The following is a 17,887-nucleotide window of genomic DNA, read 5'->3' as shown; positions in this document are numbered from 1 at the left end:
ATTATGAACCTGTTCAGCAGGACTAGAAGAGGATTCGAACCTGTGATCCACGTCAGCACCATGAGAGGCTAAATGATGTCAAGGGCCTTCCCGAAGCCCAAACCATCGATTTCTCGATATGATGATGAGGGGTTTGCTCTATTATGCTCTATTTGTGAAAAATATCTAATTCCCTCCATGGGAATTTAGAATTTTCCATGGCGACGAGTACATCAAATTTAAATATTTTCTGAGTAAATTGGGCGGTTATGTAAAATTTAGATCACATAAGTTAGGTTAATAATGTAAATTGCATGTATTCTTGAATTAGGGAGAGACTTGTGAGTGGTCTTCATATTGTTTTAAATATATTTATCTAGATGGGAACGGAAATTCTGTAATATGGGCTAAAATTTCAGAAAGGTTGAGAGTGCTTCAGATTAGGAGGGCAAAATATAGATTTGTTTTATTGATGATTTCAAACCATAAAATGTAAATTTTTGTTATATGGAATATTCAACCTATTTTGGTAATGCATTGCGATAGTGTCTTAAAAATGCCAGTATTGGCATAAAAATCATGGGCTTAGAAAGGCACTCTTGTTTTAATGAAATTTTGCATGAAGAGAATATGTACAATAGATGGTTGTATTTATTATTTGTGTAAGTTGTGATAAGCCTGGACACAAACGAACCCCCTCCCATTTTTTGATGAAATTTTCCTTTCATGTCAACAAGCATATGCTTTTCTTTAATATTAGAATAAAATTATGGATACACTTAAATCTATTTGAGATTTTGTCTGAGTTCAAACTGTAGGAAAACATAGGCTGAAATTTTCTATGTAATCGACTGGATGTGAACCTGGATATTCTAAGTTTATGGATGTGACATTGAAAAGATGAATAGTGGCTCGATATTGAGTTAAAGAATTGTAAGCGGGAAGAGAATTAATAAGCCAATGGAGCTATGGAATATGGTAAGAGGATATCAGTTGAAATTATATTATTTACCATGATGTATTCTCAGGGAGACAGTTCCTCTCGCCTTGAGTTTGTTGAAAATGAATGATCTCCAGCCAGCCATCACAAGCTATGGTTCTGCACTGTATGATTTATGACCTAAGAGGGTGCGTTAGCATTTCCTTGTTAGGAGGGACACTGCCAAGTGTATTGTTCAAGGCTGTCCACCAAGACTGATTATATGAGGTTCGCATAAATCTGATTGCATTTGAAGGATTTTTTTTTAACTCGTTCATGTTTATTTCTGTAAAGAAATTAAATAACTAGAATGCCAGTTTGTTGACCTTATGAATAATTGAGATAGGGAATTCTTTGAGACCAGGTTGTCGGTGACATCCTGGAGACCACCGGTTCGAAGTCCAAGGCAGACCCCTGGATTTTCGTCACACACAAGTTTTTTTTTCTTATACAGCAAGTTGCATGTGTTTATTGTTTATACTTCTGTTTATAATATGTGTACATAATTTTGAATATACTCCTTGAGATGTGTTTAATTTTTATGTTTTGTTTTTGAAAACGGGTTCTGTCTTGTTATTTTGTCATCAGGTTCATTGCGATGTGGGTTTGGTTCTGGACCCAACATCTGTCTAATTTTATTTGATGGTTGCAATTTTGCCCACTAGTGTTAACTTATTTCTTTTGTTTATTAATTAGTAGTATAGTTAATTAGGCAACCACTCCAAGTTGTCTCCGACTTTAGCATAGATAACGTGTTTTTTCTAATAGTGAAGAAAACTTGTGATGAGAACTGTCGCATTTACAGAATATTTCTGTTCTTAACATGGATTCAGATTAATAATGACATAGGTGTACTAATAGTAATGTCAAAAAGGAAAGGATAGTCAACTATTTAAATGATAAAATATAATGAATTGTTACTCGTAAAATACTCAATGAAAGGAGTGACATCTCCTAATTTATATTTAGTCCATCGGACATTGTATATTTTGTTTTAATTATGGTAGAATTATTCAGGGTTGCTTTCAATTAATCATGATTTTATCAAGGAATAATAAATAGGTTTTTGAACTTTTCTTCGCTTATCATTTTTGCCATTAAAAAAATTCATCCTAAATTTTTCTCCATTCATTTATGCCTTTAAGTTAGTTTAGTGCTGTATTTATATCTTTTGTCACGAACGCACCATGGTCCTGGGAGACCGGTGGTTTGATTCTATGAAACGGAGGAGTGCAGTTGATCCTTGCACGGTTAAAAGAGCTTTTGTTCAACCATCACTTTGAAGTTTTTTTTTTCGCTTTCTAGATGAGGTGGCATTTAACCCTAGACTTAAAAGGTCCTATACCATCATATGCATTGGTGTATGGTGCTGTATGGTGGTAGCCCAAAATGATGCTGTCGTATGGCTCTATGGGGCAATGGCGTGGGTGGTATGGTTGCAATACACATAGAGACCAAATGTGCAAAGTAGAATAAAATGCAGTATCACAGCACGTTATGATAATGACTGTAACTGCCAGATAAAAGTCAGTCGATGGCTTATGAGCTTGATCTGAGAGTACAGATCAGATTATCTGGGTGGCTGCTACATAGGCAATGCTCACCTAGTCAACACAATAACCAAACAACACATAAGCTATAAAACATATTCATATCGTATGAAATGGTGAAGATGAACTGTACAGCATTAGCACTTCAAACATATTACACAACATGGGCTCAAGACAGACATCGCAGTTGAAGAGGATGTGAACAGGTCTCAAATTAAAATAATAAAAAAACAAAAAAAAAACACACACACACCTACCTACCTACCTATCAATAAGGATCATTGTTACCTATTGTCCCTTCATAGGAACGAATATATATGAATATTATATCAATAAACATAAAGAACAAAATACGAAACAGGGATTACATAGTGCACTAACCTAGCATAACTGTGGCAAGCCAAGGAAGAGGACATTTAAACAAACACCTAGAATTCAAAGGATAAGAATCCAAACATATAAAGTAATTATGTACATTAACTCCAAGCAGAGAGTCACATAGGGAAAACCATAAATCTTTTTGTAGTACCATTTAAAAGATACGAGAATCATCCCGTAGCCTTGCATCTCCATTTTTTTTACCCAAGCCTTCTTCTTATATTATAGCCAGAGAGCATACAAAGCAAGTTTTAGATTGAAAGAAATGCTTTGGAAATTCATAATATCATGTGGTGCCATCTGTCTCATCAGGAAGAAGTAGACGTCAAGTTAGAGAACATATACCATTTTCAATTAACTGACTTATGGCATCGGTATCAGAGAATAAAATAAGAAGACAATTAGGTGTGGGTGAGGCACAAATGATATCTCAGAAGAATTTCCAATCACAAATGGACTCAAGCAAGGAGGTGTACTTACACCTACACTTTTTGCCCTGTACCTGGCAGCTATGCTTTATGAGACAATGCCTGCAAACAACACACATGTGAAAATTAAATATCAGTATGATGGGGGGGACTTTTCAGCCAGACCAGACTTTGCGCCAAAAGATTAACCTATTCCACCCGGGTCACAGAATTGCAATATGCAGATGACAATGCTTCTCCAGCCCACATACCAGAAGAGCTTCAACAATCTGTCCTCTGCTTCAACAGAGCTTATGAACGTTTCGGCCTGACTGTCAACATTCAGAAAACTTAAGTACTTACTCAGCCTGCTACTGGAACCCCCTCAGATTTTGATATCACCATATCTGGCACAGCTCTGGATAGGGTGGAGCACTTCTCGTACCTGAGGAGTATTCTCTCAACGCAATGTACCTCTGATAAGGACGTGGAAAACAGAATACAGGCTGCCAATGTGGCCTTTGGACATCTCTCACATCGCGTATTCCAGAACAAAGATCTAAGTATCTGCACAAAAATAAATGTATACTAAGCTGTTGTTATTTCTATGTTACTCTATGGGTGTGAAACCTGGACCCTATATCACCGGGACATCAAGAAACTGGAATGCTTTCACGAAAAAAAACTTAGATCCATTATGAACATCAAATGGGATGATTATATAATTAATATAGTAGTTCTCGAGAAAGCAAAACTAAACAGTATCGAAGCCATCATCGTTGGTCATTGGCTTAGATGGGCAGGCCATATCCATCGTATGAGTAACATCAGATTCCCTCGGAAAGTCTTGTATGATGAACTCAGCACTGGCAAGAGGACTCATGGTGCTCCTCTGAAGCAATATAAAGACCAACTTAAGCAAACCACAAGAAGCGCAGATATAAGCCCAAATACCTGGCATACTCTCGCATTGGATCGCCCTTACTGACATGCTTACCATCTCAGCTGCAGTTGCACAGTTCGAGCAGGAACATCGAAGACAGGAAGAGGAAACTCACCAGAGAAAGAAGCTACATCAAACACTGCCACGTCCACCACCTTCCATCAGATGCAACATGTGTGGCCGCATGTTTTATGCAAGAATTGGTCTGATAAGCCATCACTGCCACCTTCATCATGTGGACTAAGGATTACGGAACTACAGGCGAGAAACGAAACTCTGATACGAGTATCTGCCAACGATAGACTAAAACACATACTATGTTTTGTATTTCAATTAGAATTCAAATTATATTGAACTGAATAGGTAGAACAAGACACTATACTATTTTCCAATAAAGGAAACATTTTTGTAGGGAATTTTAATATTTGAATAGTTAAGAAGGGTAAAACATTTGATCAAGAGTCGATAAGTCCTGAAGAAACAGCCATCCTCTTGCAACTTCAAGACACCAGAAAGCAGCATGGGATAATTTATGATTGCACCCTTCAAAAATTGGACAATTGCTCTGAAGGCCTAGACTGATCCTGTGAATACAGTAAAACCCCGCTTAACCGGAACCTGGCTTAACTGAAATGCTCTGGCAAAATTGTATTTTAATATTTTGTTTTTACCCTCTCATTCTTAGCCGTCAATATTAGTAATTCTCTTGCTATATGTACTGAGAGCTACTAAGCAAACCCTATTTTTATACTATGACTTATGCCAGAATGCAAGTGTAGCATAAAACAAAACAGTTTCTTACCCTCTAGTTCGTTCCATCATACATTTTTTCTTGAACAAGGAGGAATTATAATTATTAGTGTATTATTATCATTATCATAATTATTATTACTGTATTATTCATCATGAAGATTATGCAGACTCTGACTTTGACAATAGCATTTCTGAGAATCGAGTTACATTAGATGATGAATTTAATGCATTGGGGGTAAGATTGATTTAGAATTTTTATTAAAATACAGTACCACATGCTTTAATTACAGTACTGTAATAAAAATACTGCATTCAGTATTCAGTTCAGTAGTAACAAAACAATTGTTTAATTAGTTCAGATTGCTTTGCGCTTTGTTGAACAAAGCAATGAATCTACACCACCTGATGTATTCTTGATTAAACGGTGGCACGACATAGTTGCAGGACAGCGCTGCGCCAAGAAAATTCAGAAGAAAATCACTCATTTTATACAAAGAGTGAAATTATGTAAACATTTTAATGTTGATATATAGTATGCACCTTTGCCTAATAGAGCTTGTGCATTTTTGACATTTAACTTCCAAAAATATTTAGCATGTGTCATCCGAAAAAGTGCGTCAACCGAAGTGGCTCCGCCCCCTTTATTTAGGATAAACGGGGTTCTAGTGTATTACAAATTTCCAAGCATTAACATCATACATGAAGAAATTCAACACTGAATACAACATTGAGTTTCAAAATGTAATGCAAATTGTCAAAGATAGTTACCTAAGAAGAGACCAATTTAAAAACAAGAGGATAAATTTGTTTAGGAAATACAGCAGATAAAGGACAAACATTATTCAAGCCCTGCAGAAATAATTAATCCAGATCAGTCACAATTCAACAAAGAGATGGCATCTAGTAGGAGTTTGGAGGGCTCTATTTTCACAATGATACAATCCTACACAACTATACTTCTCATAAAGATGGACAGAACTTTGTTACCTTTGATGTATATTCTGGTAAGAGTGCCCATGGTTCACCAAGCGTGGATGATGAGCTGTTCAGTTTAATAATTCCAGCAGGTGTTCAACTCATAAAGAAACTCATTGTAGGAAAATGTACTGGCCTAATTCAACCTGTGGATGTGCAATTCTATTGATCTTACAAAAATGTGGTGATATTTACTACAAATGCAGTTGTATTGGTTTAGACGTAGACTTTTGCCACTAAGATCATTGTCTGCACATGTCCACTTCCAGGTTTTGGTAGATTTCAAAAATCTGATTCATTACTTATTCTACAAAATTGTTCAAGTGCCCTACATCATTCAAAACACCTTTAAAGTATTGCTTCAAAAATGTTCTCTCCCAAACGTGTGAACATGGTCACTGTTCTACAATGGTATTTCTTAAGAATGCTCTACATGAAAACTGTTTTGGTCTTGACCATTGCTTGATTGCCCAGTTATTCACCTTCAGTAATTAGCTCACAATGTTTTCACCTGAACCGTGTAATGACATGTACAATTACATACCATATCAGTTGTATTTCTTGCCACATTTCATCATGTTACACCTTCAATACTGTCTTACTACTGACATGGTAGTACCGGTACCTGCAAGTTTTTGTGCAAATATAACTCTACATGTTCCTTTGGATGGGTCAGGTTTGAGTATATTCCCAGTGTCAATGACAGTGTCCTTTCCTTGCCAGTTTTCTGAGCATTGTCCAATTCAGACTTATTATCTGAAATGTTGCCATGATTTTGTAATTATTTCCTATAAGTAGATGTATTTCTCAATGATTCAAAGGTTCTGAGTTTGGAAAACTATGGAAAAGGCTTACATTCAGCATTGTATTAAAAGTTACCGAATAATAGAACATAAATAATAGAATAGATAATATTTTTTCTGAATTTGATAAACTGCATCAAATATTCCCCATTAAATATCAACAAATTTAAACAAAAGATGCTGATCTTTTAGTGAGTGAATCATAATAAAGGAAGGGAAGAACTATCTTAAAGTACATCTGAATATAACAAACCTGTGCATGCTTGGATACCCAATGCCGTAATACGTTCAGCACCCTCATTGTAGCAGCAGTGGACATAACAGACTCTTTCCGTCTGTTACGCTCCCTGCAGCTACCCGATCTCAAACTAGCATCTCCTACACTACAACGTCCTGAGGGACCAACAATGCTTCCTTTTGATACTGGTGGAGTATGGTCACGAGGATTGCTGGAAGCTGATGTGGCAATAGCAAAAGCAGCAGCTGCAGTTGAAGTGCTGCTCCTAGAAGTCATAAATTTGGTTAAAAGCCCATCAAATAATGATTATGTTTTTTGATTTGATTTAGTATTTACAAAGCAGAACAAATGATCCACTTAAACACATATATTACACATTTAGACACTTATAGTTCAATAGAATTAAAGTAAAAAGATAGAAGGAAATAATTTCTGGAGCACTGAGCTTTTTCTCTTGAACATATTACTTAATTCTCTTATCCTTTTGTCATTGAAGCATTGAATGAAGGGATGTAGAGAAAGAGAGAACCTACAGCAGGCCATATCTTTCATAGAGCAAGGTTTATTACCAATTAACAAGGGCCAAAACTACTAACGCTTGGAAATGATAATTTATTTAGCGTATGATGAATACAATACTATTTACAATATATACAACTACCATCTCAAGCTCGTAACTAAAGTTCCATGTCAAAATTTAATAGCCAGAGAAGAGCTTCGTTTGAGACACAGTTTAAGTCCTCAATAGAGCCTCTGTAACTACGCAAAGGACACTCAAATGCAAGGTGTTCCACTGTCTGTTCCCCTTGTCCGCAGTCACATTGCGGTGATGTCTTCCATCCCCATTTGAAGAGAGTGGCTCCACATCTACCTTGGCCGGTCCTAATTCGATTTAGCATCCTCCACTGCCGTCTGGGAAGAGAAAAACCATCTGGGCACTTGCATGGGTTCTCAATGATGTGGTGATGTGGTAATGCGGATTGCTGTTGCCATTGTTCTTTCCAGGCGTCCGATACATTAAAGGAGGTGTCCTGTAAATTCATTGCAGTACGCCAAGAAGGGTGTCTGGATTTCAGTCGTTTAGCTGGGGAAGCTGCTATGTCAGAATGAATAGGAAGGTGAGGATTGTTTTCAATTTTCTTCCACAAGTTAAGCAGTGACTGTGATCTTCTTAGGGATGGAGGTGGTATGTGGCTGAGGGTGGGAAGCCAGTGTGTGTTAGTTGGTCGGATGCATCCTGTAATGATACGCATTGCTTGGTTCAGCTGGGTGCCTACTAATCCAGTGTGAGCACTGTTAAGCCAGGTAGAGCAGCAATATTCAGCGACGGAATAAGAGAGTGCAAGAGCAGTGGATCTCAGGACTTGGGCATTAGCACCCCAGGATGTACCTGCCAGCTTTTGGAGGATGTTATTTCTGGTCTTGATCTTGGCTGACACATTATAGAGGTGATTCTTGTAGGTCAAGGACCTGTCCAGGGTGACTCCCAGGTATTTTGGGTTACTACAATACTGTAGATTCTCTCCTTTGAATGGTATGGTTGGTTTGTACCCAGCACTTCTATTCCGCAAATGGAAGGGGAAATGATAATGATTATACACTTTAAGAAATGATAATGATTATACACTTTAAGAACTGAACAATGTCTCAAGTTTTGAGTAAATTTCCAAAATTAAGAGCAAACTCAAGTTTTAATCTCTATGATGTATCAGTAGAAACATTTAATGACAAACCTAATAAGTATGTAATTTAGGAAGTAATACTATAAGGTCATGGGTTCTGACAAAGTACCGCAAAGTGGGTTAACTTTGGCCATACAGGGTAACTTCGGCCACTGACGAATAGCAACACTTATTTTCTCCTGCCTCCTATACTGGAAAAGATGAACCACTTGCAACAACTAAAATGCACAGGCAATAGAATGCTCTATCAACTCTCAGTAGTCCAGAGAACATTGGCAGGCTCATTGTTGAGTCAATTGATTTTTTTCGCAGCCCCAACTATTCTCTTGTCTGGTAACAAAAGAAAACAAACTATTCTCTAGCCCTAACATTCGATTCTCCATTCCAGTGGTTTATGGGGTCAGAATGTAAGTATGTCTGGTAACTGATCAACACAATTTGATGCATTTTATTCAAATAGGTTTTTCAGGGAATAGTTTTGTGATAGAAGTTGTTCTCTTCCGGGGTAACTTCGGCCATGCCAAGAACATACAAGAAAACACTATGCAACTGAGGGTATTGTAATTACAATCCTGTTTACTTCAAGAATGCTTTAGAAGAAATTAATAAAGGTACAATAACGGGGAAGTTCATCCTGACAGGAAGGAGAAAGACAGTTCCTATTTTCAATGATGAATAGACGGATATCAGTTGACATGGACGATACACATTTAAGAACTTGATTGATGGCCCAGATATTCTCTAATTTAGAAGACAGTGTATTATGAGGACACTATAAGATTGCTTCTTTCCGACATCCTTTTCTCTCCATACAATTGGGCTTTATGGTTTTCGTACCTTTTATTTATTATCTTTTGTACCATCACAAATATTTATGCAGTGCAACATGTAATTTGTAACATTATACAATGCTTGTATGCCTAAGCTAAATAAAATAGTTTTATCTTTGGGGAAAATGTGAATTTGATCACTATACATCTGTTTCACCACAAATCGTTTTAATTTTTTTGTGATTGTTGATACTGTGCGTTCTGCAGGTTTTCAAAAACCATTCACAGTGGCCGAAGTAACACTACATCAAAGAAAACTTTGTTTCTTGAGTTACCGTATTTTTATGGTGGCCAAAGTTACCCCAAAACATGGGGTAACATCGGTCACTCTTTCAATAATCATAATTCATTACTGAATAACAATTAGAATTATGTTCATATTTTAAAATGAAGAACAAACATGAGAGAACTTATATTTTTCAGAAAATTAGAGGGACCGTTTCACATTTTAATTTTAAAAATATACGAGAAAGTGGCCGAAGTTACCCCATTTTACAGTAATATGCATGAATTTCTTCAGCGATATGTGGAAAAGGAAGAAAAAAAAGTAGATGGGGAAATTTATCTATCTCACACATAATTGGTGCTTGATCCTGAAACAACTAATTGCTTTTAATTGAAATTATGTTTTGCTAGCCTCAGAAACATTATTGGGATAGTATTTCTCAGAATTTCAGACAGAATAAACTTATATAAAATGAGTGAGTGTGGGTATTAGGGAGTACAATTTTAGCAATAAGGTTAATGCCCTTCTTCTTCCTGCCCAATTACAGAACTTGGGATCGGCACTTTGTGTGGACTTGGTCCACTTTTATGACCAGATATCCTTCCTGATGCTAATCCTATGTGGAGAGATGTATTCCTATTGTGTTATTCTGTGGTAGTTCATAGTGTGATGTCGTGAATGTAGATGTGTAATAAAATGAACATGAACACCCAGTCCCCAAATCAGAGAAATTAACCCTTTACAGTTAAAGTTCCCTACCCAGCTGGGAATCAAATGTGGATTCCTTTAAACTGAAGGACACTACACTGATTCAGCCAAGGAGCTGAATAATATGATAAACATTAAAATCCTCAATTATTTCTGGGAGAGTTAACTAATATTTAAAATTTTCCCTCAAAAGTTCTTAATTAACTCTGTCTCAGTATGTTACTTTGCTTGATTACTTATTAGCATCAGTAACAGATTAGAGGAGAAGCTGCTGATACTGGGCAAGATACAGTAGTTTGCTTTTAACCCTGACAGTAACACGTCTATAAATATCGCTTTAGTTACACCACACGTTTCGAAGACGTGTCACTCAAAGCCTATTATTTAAAGTTACATTAAAGTTACCAGATGGAATGAACAAGGAATAGAGGTGGTGGAGGGGATAACTCTCCCCTCCTTAAGAGGAATAGATGGCATTCATTCGCACAACACGTCAGAAAAACGTATGGGGTTACTGTCAGGGTTAAGCAATATGTTGTCAAGCTAGATTTGTAAAATAGCTAGAGCTATTTAAAAGGTCAATATATTAATTCAGATGCTCCATTTTCTTGGGATCATAATAATAGTAACAATCTCAATAAAATAAATAAATAAATAAATAAATAAATAAATAAATAAATAAATAAATAAATAAATAAATAAATAAATAAATAAATAAATAAATAAATAAATAAATAAATAAATAAATAAATAAATAAATAAATAAATAAATAAATAAATAAATAAATAAATAAATAAATCAATCAATCAATCAATCAATCAATCAATCAATCAATCAATCAATCAATCCTGATCTGTATTTAGGGCAGTAACCCAGGTGGCAGATTCCCTATGTGTTGTTTTCCTAGCCTTTTCTAGAATGATTTCAAAGAAACTGGAAATTTATTGGACATCACCCTTGGTAAGTTATTCCAATCTCTAACTCCCCTTCCTATAAACAAATATTTGCCCCAATTTGTCCTCTTGAATTCCAACTTTATCTTCATATTGTAATCTTTCCTACTTTTAAAGACATCACTGAAACTTATTTGTCTACTAATGTCATTCCACGCCATCTCTCCACCAACAGCTCAGAATGGAAATCAACATCCATAACATACCACTTAGTCGAGCAGCTCATCTTCTTTCTCCCAAGTCTTCCCAGCTCAAACTTTGCAACAGTCTGTAACACTATTCATTTGTCGTAACATTATTCTTTTGTCGGAAATCACACAGAACAAATCGAGCTGCTTTTCTTTGGATTTTTTCTAGTACTTGAATCAAATGATCCTGGTGAGGATCCCATACCCTGGAACCATACTCTATTTGGGGTCTTACCAGAGACTTGTATGCCTTCTCCTTTACATTCTTACTACAGCCCCTAAAAACCCTCATAACCATGTGCAGATATCTGTTCCCTTTATTTACAATCCCATTTACGTGATTACCCCAATGAAGATCTCTCCTTATATTAACACCTAGATACTTACAGTGATCCTCATAACAAACTTTCACCCCATCAATGCAGTAATTAAAAGTGAGAGGACTTTTCCTATTTGTGAAACTCACAACCTGACTCTTAACCCCGTTTATCACCATACCATTCCCTGCTGTCCATCTCACAACATTATCAAGGTTATTTTGCAGTTGCTCACAATCTTGTAACTTATTTATTATTTTATACAGAATAACATCATCCACAAAAATCCTTATCTCTGATTCCACTTCTTTACCCATATCATCTTCATCATCATGATCATGGTTTGCTAGTCGGATTTTGTTCCATGTCTCTATTTTAGTGTTTGAGTTTTACAGATTCTTTGCATAATGCCATAATTTTTAATTTATCATATGAATGCATATTTTTGGGCATTTTGTTGCTTTACATGTGTGTTATTTTGATCAATATCTTGGCAGCAACTCTAGTTTACATTTTGAGTATCAGAATGTTGTCCCAGAGGAGTTCCTTAATAAGCCACTTTAGCTAGTTATAAATGTTTATTTTTCAAAAGACATCAATTCACAAAGAATGAATGATCACAAGGATCCTGAACTTTTACAATTTAGGCGATGATAACGCAAATATTAAAATTATTCTATGGAAAGAAACACTAGATGATTTATGATTTTGGAGTAGTGCAAGTGATTATATAAGCTTGTCACTGATTCTTTGAAAATTTCCACTATATTTTTTTCAAAGTAGTGTTTTAGATTACAAGCATTTTCAGTATTTCCCACGTATGCCTCTGCTTCCAAATAAAAAAAAGATTGATTGCTAGTTTACCTTAACACCTGAAAACTGTGCTTTTGTGTCAGCTCAGTGGTAAAGCACTGCTTCTTTTTTTCTTTTTTGCAGGATGTGGGGCTCATGAGCATAAGGTTTACAGTTCAATTCACCAGCAATACTTTCAAGTAAAATTTTATTTTTTAATGGTTTTACAGATTTTAGTTTACTTATTTACTCTTTTATTGTAATCATTTTCTCTTTATAAATGTTGAAGTTTATTCATTGGTATCAATTAAATCAGGTGCAATTTCTTTCTCTAAATAAGTACTGATACTAGTGAAGTACTGATACTTATAATAGTGTGCAGATAAGGATCTTCTTTGGTAGTCTTCCAGATTCCATCCTTTGAACATGATGTTTCCAGTTTTCTTGGTAATCATAGATGTAATTGATTACTGATTTCACATTCAGTCCCTTAAGCACATCTTCATTTCTTATACGATCCCATTTCGTATAGCCTGCTGTTCTGCGCATGAATGTCATTTCACGTGCTGTAATTCTGGAAATGTCTTGAGTTCTTATTGTCCATGCCTCACTGCCGTAGCAAAGGGTTGGTCTGGCTAAAGTGTTATAAAGATGTAAGCGAGTGTGTTTTTGGACAAAAGATGGCTTCATGATATGATTTATGATTCCTGTTGTTCTGCTAAATTTGGTTATTTTTGCAGAGATATCAATTTCCCCTTGGTAAGATAAATTGTATCCCAGATAATTGAATTCGTTGACTCTTTCCAAAATTTTATTATCTAAACAGATTTTACTCGGAATAGGGTCCTTCCCCTTAAAGGCCATTATTTTGCTCTTTTGTGGTGAAATGATCATGTCAAATTTTGAAGAGACTTTCTGGAGATTAAATACTGACCACTGAAGATCATCTTCTGATGATACTACCAATGCAACATCATCAGCAAAGAGTATGGCATCTAGATGTGTGAGATATCTGCTGACTGGGATTGATCCATGTCTTTCAAGCCTCCATTCCTGTATTATGTTGTTCATATAGATTATGAACAACAAAGGAGAAAGTCCACAACCTTGTCTCACACCTCTGCTGATCGGTTTCCATTCTGTCTGATGATTACCTAACTTTATTGCAATAAGGTTGTCACAGTACATGTTGTATATGTTATCTATTAACTGTTGTGGGGCATTATCTTCTGCTAAGATATTAAGAAGTCTGTTCCTGTTAACTAGGTCAAAGGCTTTCTTAAAATCAACAAATGCTATGTGAGTTTCCAAATTAAATTCCGTGCGTTTTTCGACTAAGATTTTCAAGGTAAAGTAAGCATCAGCACATGAGCGCCCCTTTCGAAATCCATGTTGTTCATTTCCAATCACATTTTCATAATATCTGAATAATTTTTCTCTGACAATATCAGGGTAAATTTTATAACCTGAGTTGAGTATACTTATCCCTCTGTAATTTCCACAGGAAAAATATGCCAGGTTACCTAATTTTTATGACTTTAGTAGATTTCATTTTCAAGTATTTTTCATAAGGTGATCTATACCCAACTTATTCATTCTCATCATTCTTTGCAATAGACTATGGGAAGCATAGTTTGTTCTGTGCCAGTTTGTATCAAAGGACTGTTTTAATCTCGTGTATCTAGGGGGAAAATAAATGTTCATTTTTTCCAATAATTCATAGCCTACGTGAAGCATCAAAGTGGATTAGGACAAGAAGAGGGTGAAATGGAGGTCAGTGATTCACTGCCTGAACCAGGAGCTCTCATGAAAGGGTGAGGGAAGGATTCACGATAATGATCATCCATGGATGAGAAGGTGAAAACAATCTGGGCAAACTTAGGACATCTCTCTCAGTGCAGGAGAACAACAGAAGATCAAAGAAACTAGTGATAGAAATTAAGAAAACCACTTGACAACTCAAATTATGGGAGCTAACCCAGAGCAAATTGACAGACAACATAGACTTTAATATTCAGCAACTGAAAGTGATTTATAGTATATTGTGAAGATATACCTAGAGAAAGTATTAAAATCATGGTCAGACATCTGGGAAAATCCTGAAAGCTATCAAATATCAAAGGGATGCTTCTTGTCTGGTTAATGAGTAACTGAGATGCCAGACCATTAGTGACATGCCAAGTGTGAGAATAACACCCAAGGACTTGAAAAAGTGCCTCCAGAAACTAGCGAACTGGAAATCGCCAGGTCAAGATGGATTTCAAAGTTACTAGTATAAAGACCTTACAAGAACACATTAAATGCTATGCAGTCATCTAGAACATCTGTTTGAGGTGCATCAAACTTCTTGACTCCAACTAGAGTATGGTTTCAGTGTATGGTACCAAAACCAGTATTACTTGATTCAAGAACTGGAAAAGATCCAACGAAAAGCAGCTCGATTTGTTCTGGGTGATTTCCGACAAAAGAGTAGCATTACAAAAATGTTGCAAAGTTTGGGCTGGGAAGACTTGGGAGAGAAGAGACAAGCTGCTCAACTAAGTGGTATGTGATATAAATGTTGATTCCCATAGGAAACCTGAAATATTTGTCCCAAATGAGTAAATTTATAATACCAATATAAATGGTCCGTTATTGGACATTACTAATTTTCCAGCTAACTCCTTCCTGGTTGCCAGCATTTCGCCCCATGAGCTAAGTTGGGCTCATCAGTTGGTACATAGCACACCCACCAAGACACATGGCTCATACCGTGGAGGCCACTGCGTAGCCTACTTGGAGCAACCGGCATTGCCAATGCACTATGAGAGACTTTGTCTCATTACCAAAAATTGATGCCTGCTTGGCCATCAGATGATATAGATGTTGATTCTCACAGAGAACCTGAAATATTTGTCCTGAATGAGTAAATTTATAATACCAATATAAATGGTCTGTTATTAGACATTATACATTTTCCAGCTAACTCATTCCTGGTTGTCAGCATTTTGCCCCTATGTGCTAGCCATGTGTCTTGGTGGGTGTGCTATGTACCAACTGATGAACCCAACTTAGAATACGGGGGTGAAACGCTGGCAACCAGGAATGAGTTAACTGGAAAATTTATAATGTCCAATAATGGACCATTTGTATTGGTATTACGTGGTATGCTCCGAGCTGTCAATGGAGAGATGACGTGGAATGACATTAGTAGACAAATGTGTTTGAGTGGTGTCTTTAAAAGTAGAAAAGATCACAGTATGAAGATAAAGTTGGAATTCAAGAAGACAAATTGGGGCAAATATTCATTTATAGGAAGGAGAGTTAGGTGTTGGAATAACTTACCAAGGGAGATGTTCAATAAATTTCCAATTTCTTTGCAATCATTTAAGAACAAGCTAGGAAAACTTGTTTTTTTTTTTTTTTGCTAGTTGCTTTACGTCGCACCGACACAGATTGGTCTTATGGCGACGATGGGACAGGAAAGGGCTAGGAGTGGGGAAGGAAGTGGCTGTGGCCTTAATTAAGGTACAGCCCCAGCATTCGCCTGGTGTGAAAATGGGAAACCACGGAAAACCATCTTCAGGGCTGCCGATAGTGGGGTTCGAACCTACTATCTCCCGAATACTGGATACTGGCCGCACTTAAGCAACTGCAGCTATCGAGCTCGGTAGCTAGGAAAACAACAGATAGGGAATTTGCCACCTGGGCAACTGCCCTAAATGCAGATAAGGATTGATTGATTGATTGATTGATTGATTGATTGATTGATTGATTGATTGATTGATTGATTGATTGATTGATTGACAAAAGGTACCATCTACTTGCTGGCTAAGGACAAAGATATCAGGAATCCCTCCAAGTATATACCATCACAAGCCTGCCAACTCTATTCAAGATATCTACCTCCATACTGGCCACCAGGATCTACAATCACTGCCTAAATGATAAAATCCTAACAGAAGAATAAAATGGCTGCTACAAGAACTCAAGGGTGCGAGGATCAACAGCTCATTGACAGTCTGGTAGTTGCCCAAGCCACCCACAAGAAGAAAAATCCCCTCATGGCCTATATATACAGTATATAATAATACTTATTACTGCGCAATTTATAAGAAGGCCTTCAGCTCATTGCCACTTGGTTACCTCATGAAAGTTCTTAGAATGTACAAAGTAAATCCAGTAGTTGTTAACTATTTCTAGCCAGCAACGTCAAAATGGGCAACATGACTCTAACTTGGATAGCACTTCCAAACGAGGGAACTCAAAATCAGGAGAGAAATATTACAGCATGACTCCCTCAGTCCCTGAGCCAAACACTCAATAACACAGGCTATGGCTGCAACATAAAGACATCTTGAAATGAATCACATATTAGTCACCTCCTCTACATGGATGACCTTAAGCTGTTTGCCTCTAACAATAAACAACTGACCCAGCTTCTGGCCTTAACAAAGAGATTCTCTGATGATATACATATGCATGGAGTTTGGAATGGAGAAGTGTAGAGCAGTTCATCTAAAACCAGGAAAACTTGAGACTACTTTGAAAAGACAGTAATGAAAGATCCAAAATTAGGAGAATTTCACAAGTACTTGGGGTTCCATCAACTTGAAGGGATTAGTCACCCAACCATCAACTAAAGACTAAATACTACTTCCCTTGAGAGAGCCACAGCCACTTTTAAATCATTCCTAAATGCAGGACACAAAGTAAAGGCATTTAACTCTCTTCTCATTAAATGGCCTGAAACAAATTTAATGGGCTTGGAGAGACTATTGAGGACATGTCCGGCAACAAACAGAATGCTTCATCCTAATTCTGCATTTGAGCAAATAAACTTGCCACATCTAAAGGGAGGAATATCAACCTTAGGAGGATATGCCACAAACGGACAGAAAACTTACAAATATATTTTCATTCAAAGTGAGATCAAAATATATTCATAGTTATCTGTTGTGCTGAAAATAAGTTCACACCACTCAGTATTAAAAGCATGTCAACTCCTCCTCCAAAATGCCAGCACAGAACAACTAGATCATGCCCGGAAGCAGAAAGAATTACATTTTTCAGATCCTCACCATCTAAGTCAACCATCTGTTGACAGACTGAAATGCACTCTCTGGTTAACACACAGAACACACAGCTACATCCACAGAGAGAAAGAAGGGTTCTTGACAGTAATCCAGGATAGAGTCATAAGCAT

The 17,887-nt window shown here is 36.6% G+C and overlaps 1 protein-coding gene across 1 annotated transcript in view; it reads right to left on the bottom strand.

The window, feature by feature from the left end:
• The window catches only part of LOC136859048 (ras-specific guanine nucleotide-releasing factor 2), a 1,472,247-nt gene that overhangs the window by 175,823 nt on the left and 1,278,537 nt on the right, over positions 1–17,887 (bottom strand). The window contains exon 21 of the mRNA XM_068225766.1: positions 7,021–7,270. Coding sequence (XP_068081867.1) covers positions 7,021–7,270 — 250 coding nt within the window. The remainder of the gene's footprint in view (positions 1–7,020; positions 7,271–17,887) is intronic.

This window comes from Anabrus simplex, chromosome 1, assembly GCF_040414725.1.
Source record: "Anabrus simplex isolate iqAnaSimp1 chromosome 1, ASM4041472v1, whole genome shotgun sequence".
NCBI lineage: Eukaryota > Metazoa > Arthropoda > Insecta > Orthoptera > Tettigoniidae > Anabrus > Anabrus simplex.
This window is presented reverse-complemented; position numbering and strand designations above follow the sequence as displayed.